General features: G+C 64.5%; 2 protein-coding genes across 2 annotated transcripts; one reads left to right on the top strand and one right to left on the bottom strand.

Annotated features, from left to right (window-relative positions):
• Nucleotides 1–334: 334 nt before the first annotated feature.
• On the top strand, nt 335–12,179 carry STAT2 (signal transducer and activator of transcription 2). Its single transcript, XM_056514942.1, has 24 exons — nt 335–500; nt 831–1,468; nt 1,573–1,704; nt 1,853–2,006; nt 2,095–2,193; nt 2,271–2,363; nt 2,450–2,528; nt 2,613–2,698; nt 3,458–3,606; nt 4,324–4,482; nt 5,707–5,859; nt 5,944–5,964; nt 6,646–6,739; nt 6,828–6,884; nt 6,960–7,043; nt 7,439–7,537; nt 8,157–8,292; nt 8,386–8,435; nt 8,941–9,029; nt 9,100–9,236; nt 9,997–10,185; nt 10,261–10,318; nt 10,677–11,584; nt 11,930–12,179. The coding sequence occupies exons 3-24, from the start codon at nt 1,574–1,576 to the stop codon at nt 12,070–12,072; spliced, it is 3,168 nt and encodes a 1,055-aa protein (XP_056370917.1). The 5' UTR covers nt 335–500; nt 831–1,468; nt 1,573; the 3' UTR covers nt 12,073–12,179.
• Nucleotides 12,180–12,258: 79 nt separating this feature from the next.
• Nucleotides 12,259–14,185, bottom strand: IL23A (interleukin 23 subunit alpha). The gene is made up of 4 exons (XM_056515151.1): nt 14,006–14,185; nt 13,770–13,868; nt 12,751–12,876; nt 12,259–12,399 (listed from the first exon to the last, which is right to left on the bottom strand). The coding sequence occupies exons 1-4, from the start codon at nt 14,183–14,185 to the stop codon at nt 12,259–12,261; spliced, it is 546 nt and encodes a 181-aa protein (XP_056371126.1).
• Nucleotides 14,186–15,654: the final 1,469 nt, after the last annotated feature.

Below are 15,654 nucleotides of genomic sequence, written 5' to 3'. Positions count from 1 at the left end.
ATAGCTTTATCCTCGTCCCTGCAGCCTGTCGCTGTCCCCATGGCTCTGACCGTGTCCCCACCCCCCCGGCTCTGTCCCCACGACCTGTCGCAGTCTCCCTGGCTCTGTCCCCCTGTCCCAATGGCTCTATCCCTCTTACGGCCCGCCCGTGTCCCCTACGGCCTGTCGCTGTCCCCTCTCTCTGTCCCTGTCCCTGTCCCCCCGCCCATCCCGGGCCGCCGCCGTTCCCGCCCCCGATCCCCGCTGACCCCGCCCCTGACCACGCCCAAGCACGAACCCCGCCCCTTACAGCCCCGCCCCCGTGTGACGTCAACTTGGGGAAATGAACGGCGCGGCCGAACGCCGCCGCTCGCGGGGGGCGTGGCACCGACCCCGAGCTCCGCCAATCACCGCTCAGAGCGGGGAGGGGGCGTGGTACCGACCCTGAGCTCCGCCAATCACCGCGCAGAACGGGGGAGGGGGCGTGGCCAGCCCGCCTTCCTGGTCCGGTAGCGGCGGCGGTGGGTCCGGGGTCCCGGGGGGAGGCCGGGGGTCCCGGGGGGGACAGGGGCGGTTCTGGAGGACCCGGGGGAGGGAGGCGCAGGCAGGAGAGCCCGGCTGGGGCGCAGAGGAGGTGCCTTGGAGCGCTGTCCCTCTGGGCGGGGGGTGTTTATGGGCGCCCATCGCTGCGGGAAGGACGCTGGGGGTGCCCGTGGGGTTCAATGGGGGTCTCGGGGGACCTGCGGTGCTCCTTGAGGGGTGCTGCGGGCCCTTGCGGTGGGCGTTGTGTGTGTGTGTGACCCTGCCCCGGGTGGGGAGCCCTCCTCGGCTCAGCCCCTGCTCCCACGCAGGACGCGGCTGCCGGCCCGCGGTCACCCCAGCGAGAGCGAGGGGACCCCGGGACCACCCAGGACCGAGCAAGAGAAGAGAGACCCCAGGACCGAGCGGGAGCAGAGGGACCCCCGGGACCGAGCAGGAGAAGAGAGACCCCCGGGACCGAGCAGGAGAAGAGAGACCCCAGGACCGAGCAGGAGCAGAGGGACCCCCGGGACCGAGCAGGAGAAGAGAGACCCCCGGGACCGAGCAGGAGAAGAGAGACCCCCGGGACCGAGCAGGAGAAGAGAGACCCCAGGACCGAGCAGGAGCAGAGGGACCCCCGGGACCGAGCAGGAGAAGAGAGACCCCAGGACCGAGCAGGAGCAAAGGGACCCCGGGACCGAGCAGGAGAAGAGAGACCCCGGGACCGAGCGGGAGCAGAGGGACCCCCGGGAGCAGCCAGGACCGAGCAGGGCAAGAGAGACCCCAGAACTGAACAGGAACAAAGGGATCCCCGGGACCACCCAGAACCGAGCAGGAGCAGAGGGACCCCCGGGACCCCCAGAACCGAGCAGGAGCAGAGGGACCCCCAGAACCAAGCAGGAGCAGAGGGACCCCCGGGACCCCCAGAACCGAGCAGGAGCAGAGGGACCCCGCGCCGCCCGTGCTGCAGGCAGGTACGCGGGGTGCAGCGCTGGACACTCGGATGTTCCTCGTCCCCTGGTCCTGCCGTGGCCGGGGGCTCCTCGGGACGCCCCTGACTCTCTGTCCCCCCAGCATGGCGCAGTGGCAGGAGGTGCAGAGCTTGGCCAACACTTACCTGGAGCAGGTGCACCAGCTGTACGCGGGCTCGGCGCTGCCCATGGCCGTGCGGCAGTGCTTGGCCGCCTGGATCGAGGACCAGAACTGGTACCGGGGGTGGATCCGGGGCTGGGGCGGCACCGGGGGGTTCTGACAGGGGCTGGGGGCGGCACCGGGGGGCTCGGGCAGGGGAGGGATCTGGGGCTGGGGGCGGCACCGGGGGGCTCGGGCAGGTGCTGAGCCCGCGCTGCCGCAGGCGCCTGGCGGCGGAGCCGCTCTCCTCGGGGCACGCCCGGATGCTGTTCCATTCCTTACTGGTGCTACTGGGAGAGTGCCTGGGCAGCCTGGGCTCGGGCCACGAGGAGTTCATGCTGAAGCACAACCTGCGCAAGGCTCAGCGCGACCTGCAGGTGCGCTTCAGGGCTGGGGGAGTGCAGTGAGGAGGAGGGGAGGGGTCTCCGCGCCCCCTGACCCCCCCCCCCCCCGACCCCTCCTCAGGCCGAGTTCGAGAAGAAGCCGGAGGGATTCGCCAACCTGGTGGCCAACCTGCTGCAGGAGGAGCGGCGGATCCTGCGCCTGGGGCAGGCGGGGGGGCAGGTAAGGGGGCAGGGCTGTGTCCCCCCGCACCCCGCGGGGTCCCGCGGCCGCTGCCCCTCACCCCGTGTGTCCCTTAGGGGGGTTCGGCCCCCGCGCCCAGCCCAGCCCCGGAGAGCGGCCGGGAGCAGCAGATCCAGCGGCGTTTGGCCGAGTTCCACACAGCCCTGCAGGTAACGACCCCCCTCCCCACCCCGAGACCCCCACCCAGCCCCCCGGGGGCTGCCCGGCCCCTCCTGACCCCTCCCCGTACCCGCAGGAAGCCGAACGAGCCTTCAGGCACCTGGAGGATTTGCAGGACGCCTTTGATTTCTGCTACAAGGTGCACTACCAGCCAGGTGAGCCCCATGCAGGGGAGGCAGCACCCCAAAACCCTGGTGAGCACCCCCAAAAACCCTGATCCCCCTCTCTGCTGCCCACAGCTGACAACAGGAGCAATGACCCCGGGTACATCCAGCAGCTCCAAGCCCTCCAGGCCAAACTGCAGAGCCTGGACAGGCAGCGGCGGGTGAGGGAATTTTGGGGTGTCCTGGTGTCCTGGTTTGAGGGATAGGTGTCTGCCAATAAAGGCAGGAGCTTCTCTTTGAAATGGAGAATGTAATCCCCCTCCCTCCAAATTATTATAATTGGAAATTAAGGGGCTCTCAGGCAAAGATATGGGAATTAGGAATAACAGTTCTTTACTAGGAAAATTAAAATAGAAATGCAGTATTACAAAGAACAATCCCAAACCCTGCCAGAGTCAGAATCCAAGCTGACACCCGTCAGTCAGTCAGGGTGTTGGCACAGTCCCATTCAATGGTGGCTGCATCCTCCTGCAGTGGCAGATGTGGTTCAGCTGGAGCAGGGTTGCAGTTTCCTCTGAAGGTGCAGGGATGATGTGGAAAGGTCTGGTTTTCCTCTGGAATGCAGTGGGAAGATGGATAACTTGCTGTCCCAAATCTCATTTTTTATCTGGGTAGGAAAGGCTTGGCTCCTCCCCTGGCTGGAGCATCTCCCAGTGGGATGATGGAATTTTATCAGTCATGCCCTGGGACTCAATGGCCATGAACAGGAGATATCTCCTGGAGGGAGGATGGGCTGTGGGAAGATAAAGATGATTGCCCAGCTGGTTTAAAGATGGCCCATGAGCAGATAATGTGTGCCAGGAGATCAGGGTCACTGCCAGAATCCACATTTCTGGCCACATCAACCCGACACACCTGGCTGGGTGTGTGGGTGGGTGTGACCACCCTGAGCACCCCCTTAGAGCCACATCTCCCCCCAGGAGGTGCTGGCTCAGATGCAGCAGCTCTTGGGGCGCAGCGAGACGCTGCAGGAGCTGCTGCAGGAGGAGCTGGGGGGCTGGAGGCTGCGGCAGCAGCGCCTGTGCCTGGGGGGCCCTGGAGACACCAACCTGCGCCCCATGGAGACCTGGTAGGGCTGGGGGGCTCGGGGGGGGGCTCGGGGGGGGCAGCTGTGGGGGTTCCTTCTGACCCCTGGTGCTCTACAGGCACCAAACTCTGGAGCTCTACAGGCTCCTACTCTGAGCTCTTAGGCTCTTGTTGGGTAATTTCTAAATAAGCAGAGCAGCTAATAGTTAAAAAGGTTGTTTGTGACAAAGCACATCTCATTACAAAGCACATCAGTCTCAACAGGCAATAGCAAAAAGCAATGGCAAAGCAGCAGCAATGAGCCATAAGAGAATGGCTAGAAGCCAATGGTTAAAAGCAACAACTCTCCCAATACAATAACATTTTTTCAACAAGCTAAGAAGCAAACTCAGACCACCACTCTTTAACCTATTAGGATTCCAGTTTCTTAGCACACCAGGTTATGTATAGAGCTACACATACAATCTGTCTTGTTCCATCTAAGAAATGTCAGCAATATTCTTACTATAACTATTATGTCTAAGTCTACAACTGTGGGCTTGGAGCCTCTACTGAAGATATCAGTGTGTTTCCAACCTTCACCAGAGCACTCATTGCTGCTGTGGCATTTGAAACCTTTCACTTACTAAAAACATCAGAACTCACTCCAAAACCTATTCAACCCCTGCACTCTGATTTATCTCTGGAGAATTCAGAGAGCCCCCAGACTCAGTGACTCCAGCGTGCAGCCAGACCCCTCTGACCTCCCTGGCCCCCCCAGGTTCACAGAGCTGGGCCAGGGGCTGTTCCAGCTGCGGCAGCTGCTGCGGGCGCTGCAGGACCTGCGGCAGAAAGTGACCTACGAGAGGGACCCGCTGGTGGCAGAGACACCCCTGCTGGAGCAGAGGCTGCAGGAGCAGCTCACACACCTGCTGAAGAGGTGAGGGGCGGGATCTGAGCCAGGCAGGGCTGGGGTGGGGAGCTGGGAAAGGTTCTTCCTCCCCTCGAGGGGGGTTGAGCACTGGAAGAGCTCCCCAGGGAATGGTGGCGTTGCTAAAGCTGCCAGAGCTCCAGGAGTGTTTGGACAACAGGCACTGGGTGGGGTTTTGGGGGGTCTGTGCAGGGCCTGGAGCTGGGATCAATGATCCTCACAGGTTCCTTGCAGCTCTGGGTGTTCTGTAATTTAGGGAAGGTTTGGGCAATGCTCTCAGTGCTGAGATTTGGGGGAAAGCTTTTGTGGTGTCTTGTGAGGGACAGGAGTTGGACAAACTTCTGTGGTGTCCTGTGAGGGACAGGAGTTGGACTTTGATCCTGGTGGGTCCCTTCCAGCTCTGGATGTTCCAGAATTCAGGAGGTCAGGGAGTGGTTGGACTGCGCTCTCAGGTGTTGGGATTTAGGATTTTTGGGGCTGTTTTGGGACTCAAAGTTTGTTGTGGGTCTGTTCCCATCTCAAGGAGCATTTGGGGAACCCCCTCAGGGGCAGGGTGGGATTTTGGGGTGTCCTGTGCAGAGCCTGGAGTTGGGCTTTGATCCCTTCCAACTCAGGATATTCCATAATTCCAGGGCTCAGGGACTGTTTGAACAACACTTTCAGGTATTTTGGGGACTAGAGGGACTTTTGGGGTGTCCATTCAGGGCCAGGAGCTGTACTTGATCCTTGTGGCTCCCTTCCAGCTGAGGATATTCCATAATTCCAGGGGTCAGGGACTGTTTGAACAGTGCTGTCAGGTCCTCAGTGCTCTCGGTGGTTTGGACTGGGGGAGAGTTTTGGGGTTGTCCTGTGCCAGGCTAGGAGTTGAATTTGATAATCCTGATGTGTCCCTTCCACTTCTGGACATTCCATATCTCTGTAGCTGTTTGGACAACACTCAAACCTTGGGATTTGGGACTAGGCAGGTTTTGGGGTCGTCCGGTGCCAGGCCAGGAGTTGAACTCGATGATCCTGATGTGTCCCTTCCACTTCTGGATATTCCATAGTTCTGTAGCTGTTTGGGATTTGGGACTGGGCAGGTTTTGGGGTCGTCCTGTGCCAAGCCACAAATTAAACTTGGATAATCCTGCTGGGTTCCCTCCAGCTCTGGATATTCCGTGATTTTAAGAAGTGGGGGCAGCACAGGGAGGGCAGGGGATCTCAGGGCAGCCCTGACCCCCCGTTTCTCCCCAGTGCCTTCGTGGTGGAGCAGCAGCCCAGCACCCCCAACGCCGGCAGGCGCCCGCTGGTGCTGCGCACTGCCAGCAAGTTCTCAGCCCGTGCCCGGCTCCTGGTGAGGCTGCACGACCGCAACCACCACATGGAGGCCAGGATCCACATCGACAGGTGGGCCCCCCGCCCCTCCTGACGCCCCCCGAGCAGCCACGGGGGTCCCACTGTGCCTGATCCACCCCCTCTTGTGTCTTGCAGGGACCCGCCCAACATCAAAGGGTGAGAGCTGGGAGAGCGCTGGAGGAGAGAGCAGGGATGGGACTCCACCCCAAAGGGCCCTGAGCCCCCATCCCAGCCCCTGAGGGGTGTCCTGAACCACACCTGCCATCCCTGGGGGGTCCCGACCCCCATCTGCAGCAGGGCTGCATCCCCCAGGGGTCTGAATCCCTTCTAATTCATCCGGGGGTCCTGACTCCTTCCACCCACAGCTGGGCTATGCCCTCTGCTGGGAGGGGGCTCCTGACCCCCATCCACAGCCCTCCCCATGTCCATTCCTGGGGGTCCTGATCCCCATCTGCAGCAGGGCTGCATCCCCCAGGGGTCTGAATCCCTCCTAATTCATCCAGGGGTCCTGACCCCCCCCACCCACAGCTGGGCTATGCCCTCTGCTGGGAGGGGGCTCCTGACCCCCATCCACAGCCCCCTCAGGGGTTCTGGACCCTCATGTCCATTCCTGGGGGTCCTGACCCCCATCTGCAGCAGGGCTGCATCCCACAGGGGTCTCGATCCCCCTCCCCAATTCATCCAGGGGTCCTGACCCCCCCCACCCACAGCTGGGCTATGCCTTCTGGTGGAAGGGGGCTCCTGACCTCCATCCACAGCCCTCCCCAGGGCTTCTGGACTCCCATGTGCCCTCCCAGGGGTCCCGACCCCCTCCCACCTCCTGTCTCTGCCCCGCAGGTTTCGCAAGTTCAACATCCTCACATCGAGCAGCAAAACGCTCCTGGCCGGGGACAGTCCCCAGGAGGGGCTGGTCTGCGACTTCCAGTACCTCGTAGGGACCCCCCAAAACCCCCAAATCCCCCCCCGGGGTGGGCAGCAGGGTGAGGACCCTGCCCTGGGCTGACTCTGCCTCCCCACAGACGCTGAAGGAGCAGAAGGAGAGCAGGGCTGGCAAGGGCAAAGGCAGCAGCGGCGAGGTGGGTGTGGGACGGGTGCTGGGGGCTGCAGGGGGGCAGTGGGACAGGTGGGGACAGCGCTGCCACCTCCTGCAGGGTCCCCTGGTGGTGACAGAGGAGCTGCACCTCATCACCTTCACGCTGGCCTACGCCTACTGCGGGCTGGAGCTGGAGCTGGAGGTGAGGGCTGGGGGTGCTGGGGGGCTTGGGGAGGGCAGGGGGGCTGGGGACAGCCAGCCTGAGCCCTGTGCCCTCCCCAAGGGAGGGCAGGGGGGCTGGGGACAGCCAGCCTGAGCTCTGTCCCCCTCCCCAGAGGAGGTCAGGGGGACTGGGGACAGCCAGCCTGAGCTCTGTGCCCTCCCCAGGGGAGGTCAGGGGGGCTGGGGACAGCCAGCCTGAGCCCTGTGCCCTCCCCAAGGGAGGGCAGGGGGGCTGGGGACAGCCAGCCTGAGCTCTGTCCCCCTCCCCAGGGGAGGTCAGGGGGACTGGGGACAGCCAGCCTGAGCCCTGTCCCCTCCCCAGAGGAGGGCAGGGGGACTGGGGACAGCCAGCCTGAGCTCTTGTCCCCTCCCCAGACCACCACGCTGCCCTTCGTCATCATCTCCAACAACAACCAGTTCTCCAGCGCCTGGGCCTCCATCCTCTGGTTCAACATGCTCAGCTCTGACCCCAAGGCGAGCCCAGTGCCACCCCCAGTGCCACCCCCCTATCCCCTGTCCTGTTCTGTGTCCCATCCCAGTCTCTGTCCTGGTGTCCTGTTCCGTGTCCCTGTTCCTGGTTATCCCCTGTGCCCTGTCCCTCACTCTGGGCCAGTCCCTGTCCCCTGGTGCCACTCCCCTGCCCTGCATGTCCTTGTCCTTGTGCCATCCCCTGCTCTGATCCGTGTCCTTGGCCTTGTCCCCTGCTGCATTTCCCTGTCCCTTGGTGCCTGTCTCACCCCATCCCCTGCCCTGCTGCATGTCCCCATCCCCATCCCTTGCCATGTGTCTGTTGTTCCTGTCTTGTCCCCATCCTCTGGTCTGATCCCCCTCCCCTGCTCCAGTGCATGTGCCCCCCTCCCCATGTCCCCCTGCTGTCCTCTCCCCATGTCCCTGTCACCCCCATGTCCTTTTCCTGTGCTCCAGTGGTTGTCCCCATCCCCTCACCCTGTCCTGTGCCCATGTCCCTGTCCCCCTCATGTCCTCCTCCCCTGCTCCAGTGCATGTCCCCATCCCTGCCCCATGTCCCCATCCCCTCCCCCTGTCCCCATCCCTGTCCCTGTCCCTGCTCACCCCGTGTCCCCCGTGTCCCCAGGCCCAGCAGTTCTTCTCGTCGCCGCCGCCGGCCCCGTGGCCCCGGCTGGCCGAGGTGCTGAGCTGGCAGTTCCAGAGCGTGGCCGAGCGAGGGCTGAGCCGGGACAACCTGCTCATGCTGGCTGAGAAACTCCTGGGTGAGGCCAGGGGCTCCTGGGGACAGGGGGGACAGGGTGGGACAGGGGGGGACGAGGCTGCACTGCCCCCCCTCATCCTGCTCTCACCCCAAGGCTCGAAGCCGTCACAGGACAGCACCGTGACCTGGCCCAAGTTCTCCAAGGTGAGTAGTGTCCCCTGTGTCCCCATGGCCCTGTCCCCTGTGTCCCCATGGCCCTGTCCCCTCTGTCCCTTCCGTCCCATCTGTCCCCTCTGTCCCCATGGCCCTGTCCCTCTTGTTCCCCAATGGCCCTGTCCCTTCATGGCCCCATTTGCCCCTAGCCCTGTCCCAGCTGTCCCCCCGTGGCCCTGTCCTGCCATTCCCCCATGATCCTGTCCCCCTTGGCTCTGTCCCTCTTGTCCCTCCATGTCCCTGTCCCTCTGTGACCCTGCTCTCCTTTGTCCCTCTCCCCTCACTGTTCTGTCCCACCTGTCTTCCACCCCACTGTCGTCCTGTCCCATGTCCCCATGTCCCTCCATGTCCCCATACACCCATGTCCCTGCTGTCCCTCCATGTCTCCATGTCCCTGCTGTCCCCCCATGTCCCTCCATGTCTCTGCTGTCCCCCATGTCCCTGCTGTCCCCCCATGTCCCTCCATGTCCCCACATCCCCCTCCCCTCTCCCACAGGACGGACCTGCTGGTTTCTCCTTCTGGGCCTGGCTGGACGGGATCCTGGGGCTGCTCCAGGAGCACCTCAAGCAGCTCTGGAAGGACGAGTAGGAGCGGGGCTGGGGGGGCTGGGGAGGGGTCTGGGGGGGCCACAGGGGCTGACACTGCCTCCCCCAGACTCATCCTGGGCTTCGTGAGCCGCAAGCAGGAGAAGAAGCTGCTCAAGTCCAAGCGCACGGGGACGTTCCTGCTGCGCTTCAGCGAGAGCGTCCTGGGCGGGGTCACCTTCACCTGGGTGGAGCACCACGAGAAAGGTGAGTGACCCCCTGTCCTGCTTTGGAGAGCACCTGTCTGCCAATAAAGGCAGGAGCTTGTCTTTGAAATGGAGAATGTAAACTCCCTCCCTCCAAATTATTATGATTTTGAAATTAAGGGGCTCTCAGGCAAAGATATGGGAATTAGGAATAACAGTTCTTTACCAGGAAAATTAAAATAGAAATGCAGTATTACACAGAACAATCCCAAACCCTGCCAGAGTCAGACTCCAAGCTGACACCCGTCAGTCAGTCAGGGTGTTGGCACAGTCCCATTCAATGGTGGCTGCATCCTCCTGCAGTGGCAGATGTGGTTCAGTTGAAGCAGGGTTGCAGTTTTCCTCTGAAGCTGCAGGGATGATGTGGAAAGGTCTGGCTTTCCTCTGGAATCCAGTGGGAAGATGGATAACTTGCTGTCCCAAATCTCAGTTTTTATCTGGGTAGGAAAGGCTTGGCTCCTCCCCTGGCTGGAGCATCTCCCAGTGGGATGATGGAATTTTATCAGTCATGCCCTGGGACTCACTGGCCATTAACAGGAGATATCTTCTGTTTATCTTTCCTGTGGAAAGATAAAGATGATTGCCCCAGCTGGTTTAAAGATGGCCCATTAGCAGATAATATGTGCCAGGAGATAAGGAATCACTACCCAGCAGATGGTGACAGAATTCACATTTCTGGCCACATCAACCCAACACACCCCCCAGGACCCCCTGACCAGCCTGGGCTGCAGCCCCTGACCCCTCCCGCTGTCCCCCCGCAGGATCCCCCACTTTCCACGCCGTGGATCCCTACACAGCCTCGGAGCTGGTGTCGCTGGCGCTGCCCGACATCATCCGCGACTACCAGCTGATGGTGGAGGAGAACGTTCCGGAAAACCCCCTCAAGTTCCTGTACCCCAGCACCCCCCGGGACGAGGCTTTCGGGCCCTACTACAGCCAGAGGCAGGAGGGTACGGGCTGGCACGGCCTGGCACGGCCTGGCACTGAGCCACCTGCCACCCCCTGACCCCTCTCTCTGTCCCCAGGGACCCTGAGCGACTCCCAGAAATACCTGAACCGGCGCCTGATCCGCGTGTCCTCCAGGTGAGGGGCTGTGGGGACACCTGGGGGCATCTGTGCCCCTGTGGGATCCCCTGACCCCAACACCTGACCCTGACCCCTGACCCTGACACCTGACCCTGACATGTGAGCCCACCCTTGACCCCAACACCTGACCCCAACACCTGACCCTGACCCCTGACCCTGACACCTGACCCTGACATGTGAGCCCACCCTTGACCACAACCCTTGACCCCAACACCTGACCCTGACCCCTGATCCTGACACCTGACCCTGACACGTGAGCCCACCCTTGACCCCAACACCTGACCCTGACCCCTGACCCTAACCCCCCACCCCTGACCCCAACTCCTGACCCCCACCCTGCTGTCCCTCCCTGCAGGCAGCCCAGCAAGTGGCAAACAGAAGAGGAGCTGGTGGTAGCCACGGAGAACCTGGAGACGCTGCAGCTGCAGCCCGGAGGGCAGGGGACACAGCAGGCTGGTGGCCTGGCATTGTCACAGCCCCAGAGCTCGGGGACACCACAGGGCACCCCTGGCAGCCTGGGGACCCTTCAGGGGATGGCCACAAGCCCAGGGACACTGCAGGTGATAGCCACAAGCCCAGGGGTACCACAGGTCACTCCTGGCAGCCTGGGGACCCTTCAGGGGGTGGCCACAAGCCCAGGGACACTGCAGGTGATAGCCACAAGCCCAGGGGTGCCACAGGTCACCTCTAGGAGCCTGGGGACCCCTCAGGGGGTGGCCAGTAGGCTGGGGATAGCACAGGTGATAGCAACAAGCCCAGAGACACTGCAGGTCACCCCGGGGATCCTGGGGACACCACAGGTGACAGCCACAAGCCCGGGGACCCTGCAGCCCACGGGCTTGGGGATGCTGCAAGCACAACCCCAAAACCTGGAGCCACCACGGGTGGGATCGGGGGTCCCCGACATCCAGGGGACGCTGCACGTGGCACCAGGGGCTGTGGGGACCGTGCAGGTGCTGCCTGGGGGGCTGGGGATGGACTTGGGGACACTGCAGGCACTGCCAGGGGAGCAGGGGACAGTGGCTGTGCACACGGGGACGCTGCAGGGGGCTGTGGAGCCACCGCAGGTCCCCGAGGAGCAGGGGACGCTGCCAGCAGAGCTGAGGGAGCTGGAGCTGCTGCCGGGGAGCCGGGACATGCAGGAGCTGCTGCAGGCGCTGGAGGGGCTGGGGCCGGGCTCGGCGGGCCTGGGGGCGCTGGAGGAGGCGGAGCTGGTGCCGAGCGTGGTGCAGAGCTTGGAGGAGAGTTTCCAGCTGAGCCCCGGTGAGTGGCGGGGCTGGGGGGGCACAGGGGTGTCACCTGGGTACCTGGCTGTCCCCTGATCACTGCCCTGTCCCCTGATCACTGCCCTGTCCCCTGATCACAGCCCTGTCCCTCATCACAGCCCTGTCCCCTGATCACAGCCCTGTCGCTGATCATTTCCCTGTCCCCTGATCATTTCCCTGTCCCCTGATCACTGCCCTGTCCCCTGATCACTGCCCTGTCCCTCATCACAGCCCTGTCCCCTGATCATTTCCCTGTCCCTCATCACAGCCCTGTCCCCTGATCACTGCCCTGTCCCCTCATCACAGCCCTGTCCCTGATCATTTCCCTGTCCCCTGATCGCAGCCCTGTCCCCCCCAGGCAGCGCTGCCCTCCTGGACCACCACGACCCGTTCCTGCCGCAGCCCGAGGACTCGGCCCTGCCCGCCGTCCCCTCTCTCTTCACCGACTTCCCCCCGCTCCAACTTGACGCCAGCGACTTCCAGTGACCCCTCCCCACGCCCCTCCCTGTAAATAAACCCCTTCCCACCCCCGCACGCCGCAGCCGCTCGCTCGTCTCCATCGGACCTTTATTAGAAACCCATAAATAGATAAATAGCGGAACGTCGCACATCATAAATAACCCCTCAGCGAGGGACAATAAATAGGGGAGGGGGCGCTGTCCGGGGCGGGGCTCAGCGGGCGCTGTGGTTGAACACTCGGCCCATGACGGCGGCGAAGGAGCGGAGCCGCTTCAGAGCCAGGTGCCGCTGCAGGGGCTGCGCCCAGAGATCGGTGCGGACCGGGGGGTGCCGGGAGGGGCGGCCGTGCCCTTCCTGCGGGGACAGCGGGGTCAGGGGGGGGCGGCGAGGGGTGGCTGGGGCTCCCTGCGAGCCCCCCTCCTCACCTGCGGCTCCCTCTGAGCCCCCCTCCTCACCTGCGGCTCCCTGCGAGCCCCCCCGTCCTCACCTGCGGCTCCCTGCGAGCCCCCTCTCCTTACCTGGGACTCCCTGTGAGCCCCCCCTCCTCACCTGCGGCTCCCTGCGAGCCCCCTCTCCTCACCTGGGACTCCCTGTGAGCCCCCCGCCCTCACCTGGGGCTCCCTGCGAGCCCCCCTCCTCACCTGGGGCTCCCTGCGAGCCACCCCCTCCTCACCTGGGACTCCCTGTGAGCCCCCCCGCCCTCACCTGGACGTGCCGCAGCAGCTGCTCCATCGTGCTCTCCAGCTGGGGTTGGGGTTGGTCCCGGAAGATTTCGGAGCCCAGCAGGTCCCGGTAGTGCTGCAGCGCCTGGCGGATCCGGTGCAGGCAGCGCTGCGGGGAGTGGGGGGTGAGACTGAGGGGTCCGGGACCCTCCCGGGAGCTCCCCACACCCCCAGCGGCACCCCGGGACCCCCCGGCTCTCGTAGGAACCCTCGGCATTGCTGGGACCCCTCTGGGGCACCCAAACGTATTCTCAGCATCCTCGGGACCCCCAGGGGCATCAGCATCCCTGGGACCCTTCTGGGACCCCCAAACACATCTTCAACATCCCTAGGACCCCCAGACATCCTCGGGACCCCCAGGGGCATCGCCCAGCATCCCTGGGACCCTTCTGGGACCTCCAAATGTATCCTCAGCATCCCTGGGACCCCCAGGTTCATCCTCAGCATCTCTGCGACCCCCCCCCCAGATATCCCTAGACCCCCAGGGGCATCCCTCACCCTTCCTGGGACCCCCAGGCACTCCTGGAATCCCCAAATTCATCCCCGAGACCCCTCTGGGACCCCCAGGCACCCCCGGAATCCCCAGGGGCATCCCCCAGCATCCCTGGGACCCATCTGGGACCTCCAAACGTATCCACAGCCTCTCTGGGACCCCCAAACATCCCTGGGACCCCCAGATTCATCCTCAGCATCTCTGGGACCCCCAGGTCTATCCCCCAGCATCCCTGGGAATCCAGGCACATTCCACAACATCCCCGGGACCCCCGGGCACCCCTGGAACCCCTTGGGCTCCCCCCAGACTCATCTGGGAACCCCAAACACATCCCATAGCACTTCAAGTCCCCCCAGGACATCTCGGGGACCCCCAGGCACATCCCAGGCAAAAACTCCTCAGCATCCCCTGAACCGCGGGACCCCCAGGCACCCTCAGCATCTCTGCGATCCCCCAGCACCCCTGGGCCCCCCCAGACCTCCCCCGGGACCCCCGCAGCCCCCCGGTACCGTGTGGTTGGTCTCCAGCGTCAGGGGGTCACAGGCGTCGCTGCAGAGGATCCGGGGGGGCCAATTTTGGGGATCCTCCTCCAGCAGCTGCATCCCCTCCTGGAGCAGGGATCCGTGGGGTCCCAACGTGCCCGGAACCCCCGGGGGGACCCCGAACCCCCGGTCCCACCCGCGCTGCGATCCCCCCGCACCCCCCGGTTATTCCCGGTACCCCCGGCCGAGCCCCCCGCGCTCACCAGCGCCGAGTGCGGCTCTTTGACGGTCGCGAGCAGTCGCGACAGCTCCCGGGACAGGATCCTGCAGGCGGCCCAGTCCGGGCGGAGCGGGAGCGCTGTCGGTGCCGGTGCCGGTGCCGCGGGGAGCGGCAGCAGCGCAGCGAGGAGGAGGCAGAGGCGGAGGCGGCGGAGCGGAGCCATCGGAGGTCGGTGTGTGCCGCCACCGGCGCCGCCACCGGGCTCTTATGGGGCGGCGGCAGGTGGGGAATCCCGGGGCAGGTGGCTCCCGCCTCTGCGAAATCGCCGCCGCCTCCCCTGGAAAGCAGAACTGATACCGGGCCGGGGTCCCCGGGCTGCCCCCCGCCGCACCGGGACGGGACGGGACGGGACGGGATGGGACGGGCAGGAAAACCCGGGGCAGTTCCTGGCGGGATGGGAGGCACCGGCACCGGCACCGGCACCGGGACGCCCCCTCGCTCCACCTGGGCTGCCCCGGTGAGCGCAGCGGTGTCGCCTCGGTGGATCCCCGGCGTGTCCCCGCCGTGCGTCTCGGTGTCCCCGCGGTGTCCCCGCTCTGTCACCGGGCCGTGCTGCCCGCGGCGCCGCAATCTCGGCGGCTCCGGCGCGTCCCGGGGCTCCGCCCGCCGGGGCTGCCCCCGGCCTTTCCCGGACACCGGGCGGGCACCGGCACCGGGGCTGGGCGGGGGGGACGGGCCGGGGGCTCCGCCGGGAGTGTGGGACAGCTGGGGACCTCGTGGGGCACTGAGGGACAATGTGGGACACTGGTGGACCCCATGGGACATTGAGGGACACTGAGGGACCCCGTGGGGTGCTGGAGGACATTGAGGGACATTGTGGAACACTGAGGGACACTGAGAGACCCTGTGGGGGGCTGTAGGACCCCGGGGGACCCCGTGGGACACTGAGGGACCCCATGGGACACTGGTGGACATTGTGGGGACACTGAGGGACTTTTGGGACACGGTGGAGCCGTGTGCGACATTGTGAGGTGCCAAGGGACCCCATGGGACACCAGCGGACACAGTGCGGTACCAATGGGGCATTTGGGGACATTTCAGGATCCTGTGGGGTGCCAAGGACACCTTGGGACTTCGTCGGGCACCGTGGGACCCCGTGGGGTGGCACAGGACACCGTGACACCTCGTGGGACACCGACGGACACTGAAACGCCAGGGGACTCTGCGGGACGCTGGGACATTTGGGGACACTTTGGGATTCCGTGGGGTGCCAGGGGACGCCGTGGGACATTGAGGTACCCCATGGGACACCGTGGGGTGCCAGAGCAGAGAGAGGGACACTGATTGGCATCTGGGGACACTTTGGGACCCCATGGTAGGGGTAGGACGGTAGGACGGCGTGGGGTACCGGGGGTCCCCATGGCCCATTGTGGGACCCCAGAGCACACTGTGGAATTCCAAGGGACACCGGGGGACACTTGGGGACACTCTGGGGATGCCAGAGAACCCTGCGCAACACCCGCGGGCACCGTGGGATGCCACGGGCTGCTGTGTGACATCCATCGGACACCGCAGGCTCCTGTAGAGTGTCTGGGGACGCTGCGCGACACCCGTGGGACCCCACAGGCCGCACGGATCGCCAGCGCCGGGGGTCCGAGAGGTGCCCGGGGCTCCCGGGACCGCGAACCAGCC

The sequence above is a fragment of the Oenanthe melanoleuca genome, linkage group LGE22 (genome assembly GCF_029582105.1).
Source record: "Oenanthe melanoleuca isolate GR-GAL-2019-014 linkage group LGE22, OMel1.0, whole genome shotgun sequence".
Classification (NCBI taxonomy): domain Eukaryota; kingdom Metazoa; phylum Chordata; class Aves; order Passeriformes; family Muscicapidae; genus Oenanthe; species Oenanthe melanoleuca.
This window is presented reverse-complemented; position numbering and strand designations above follow the sequence as displayed.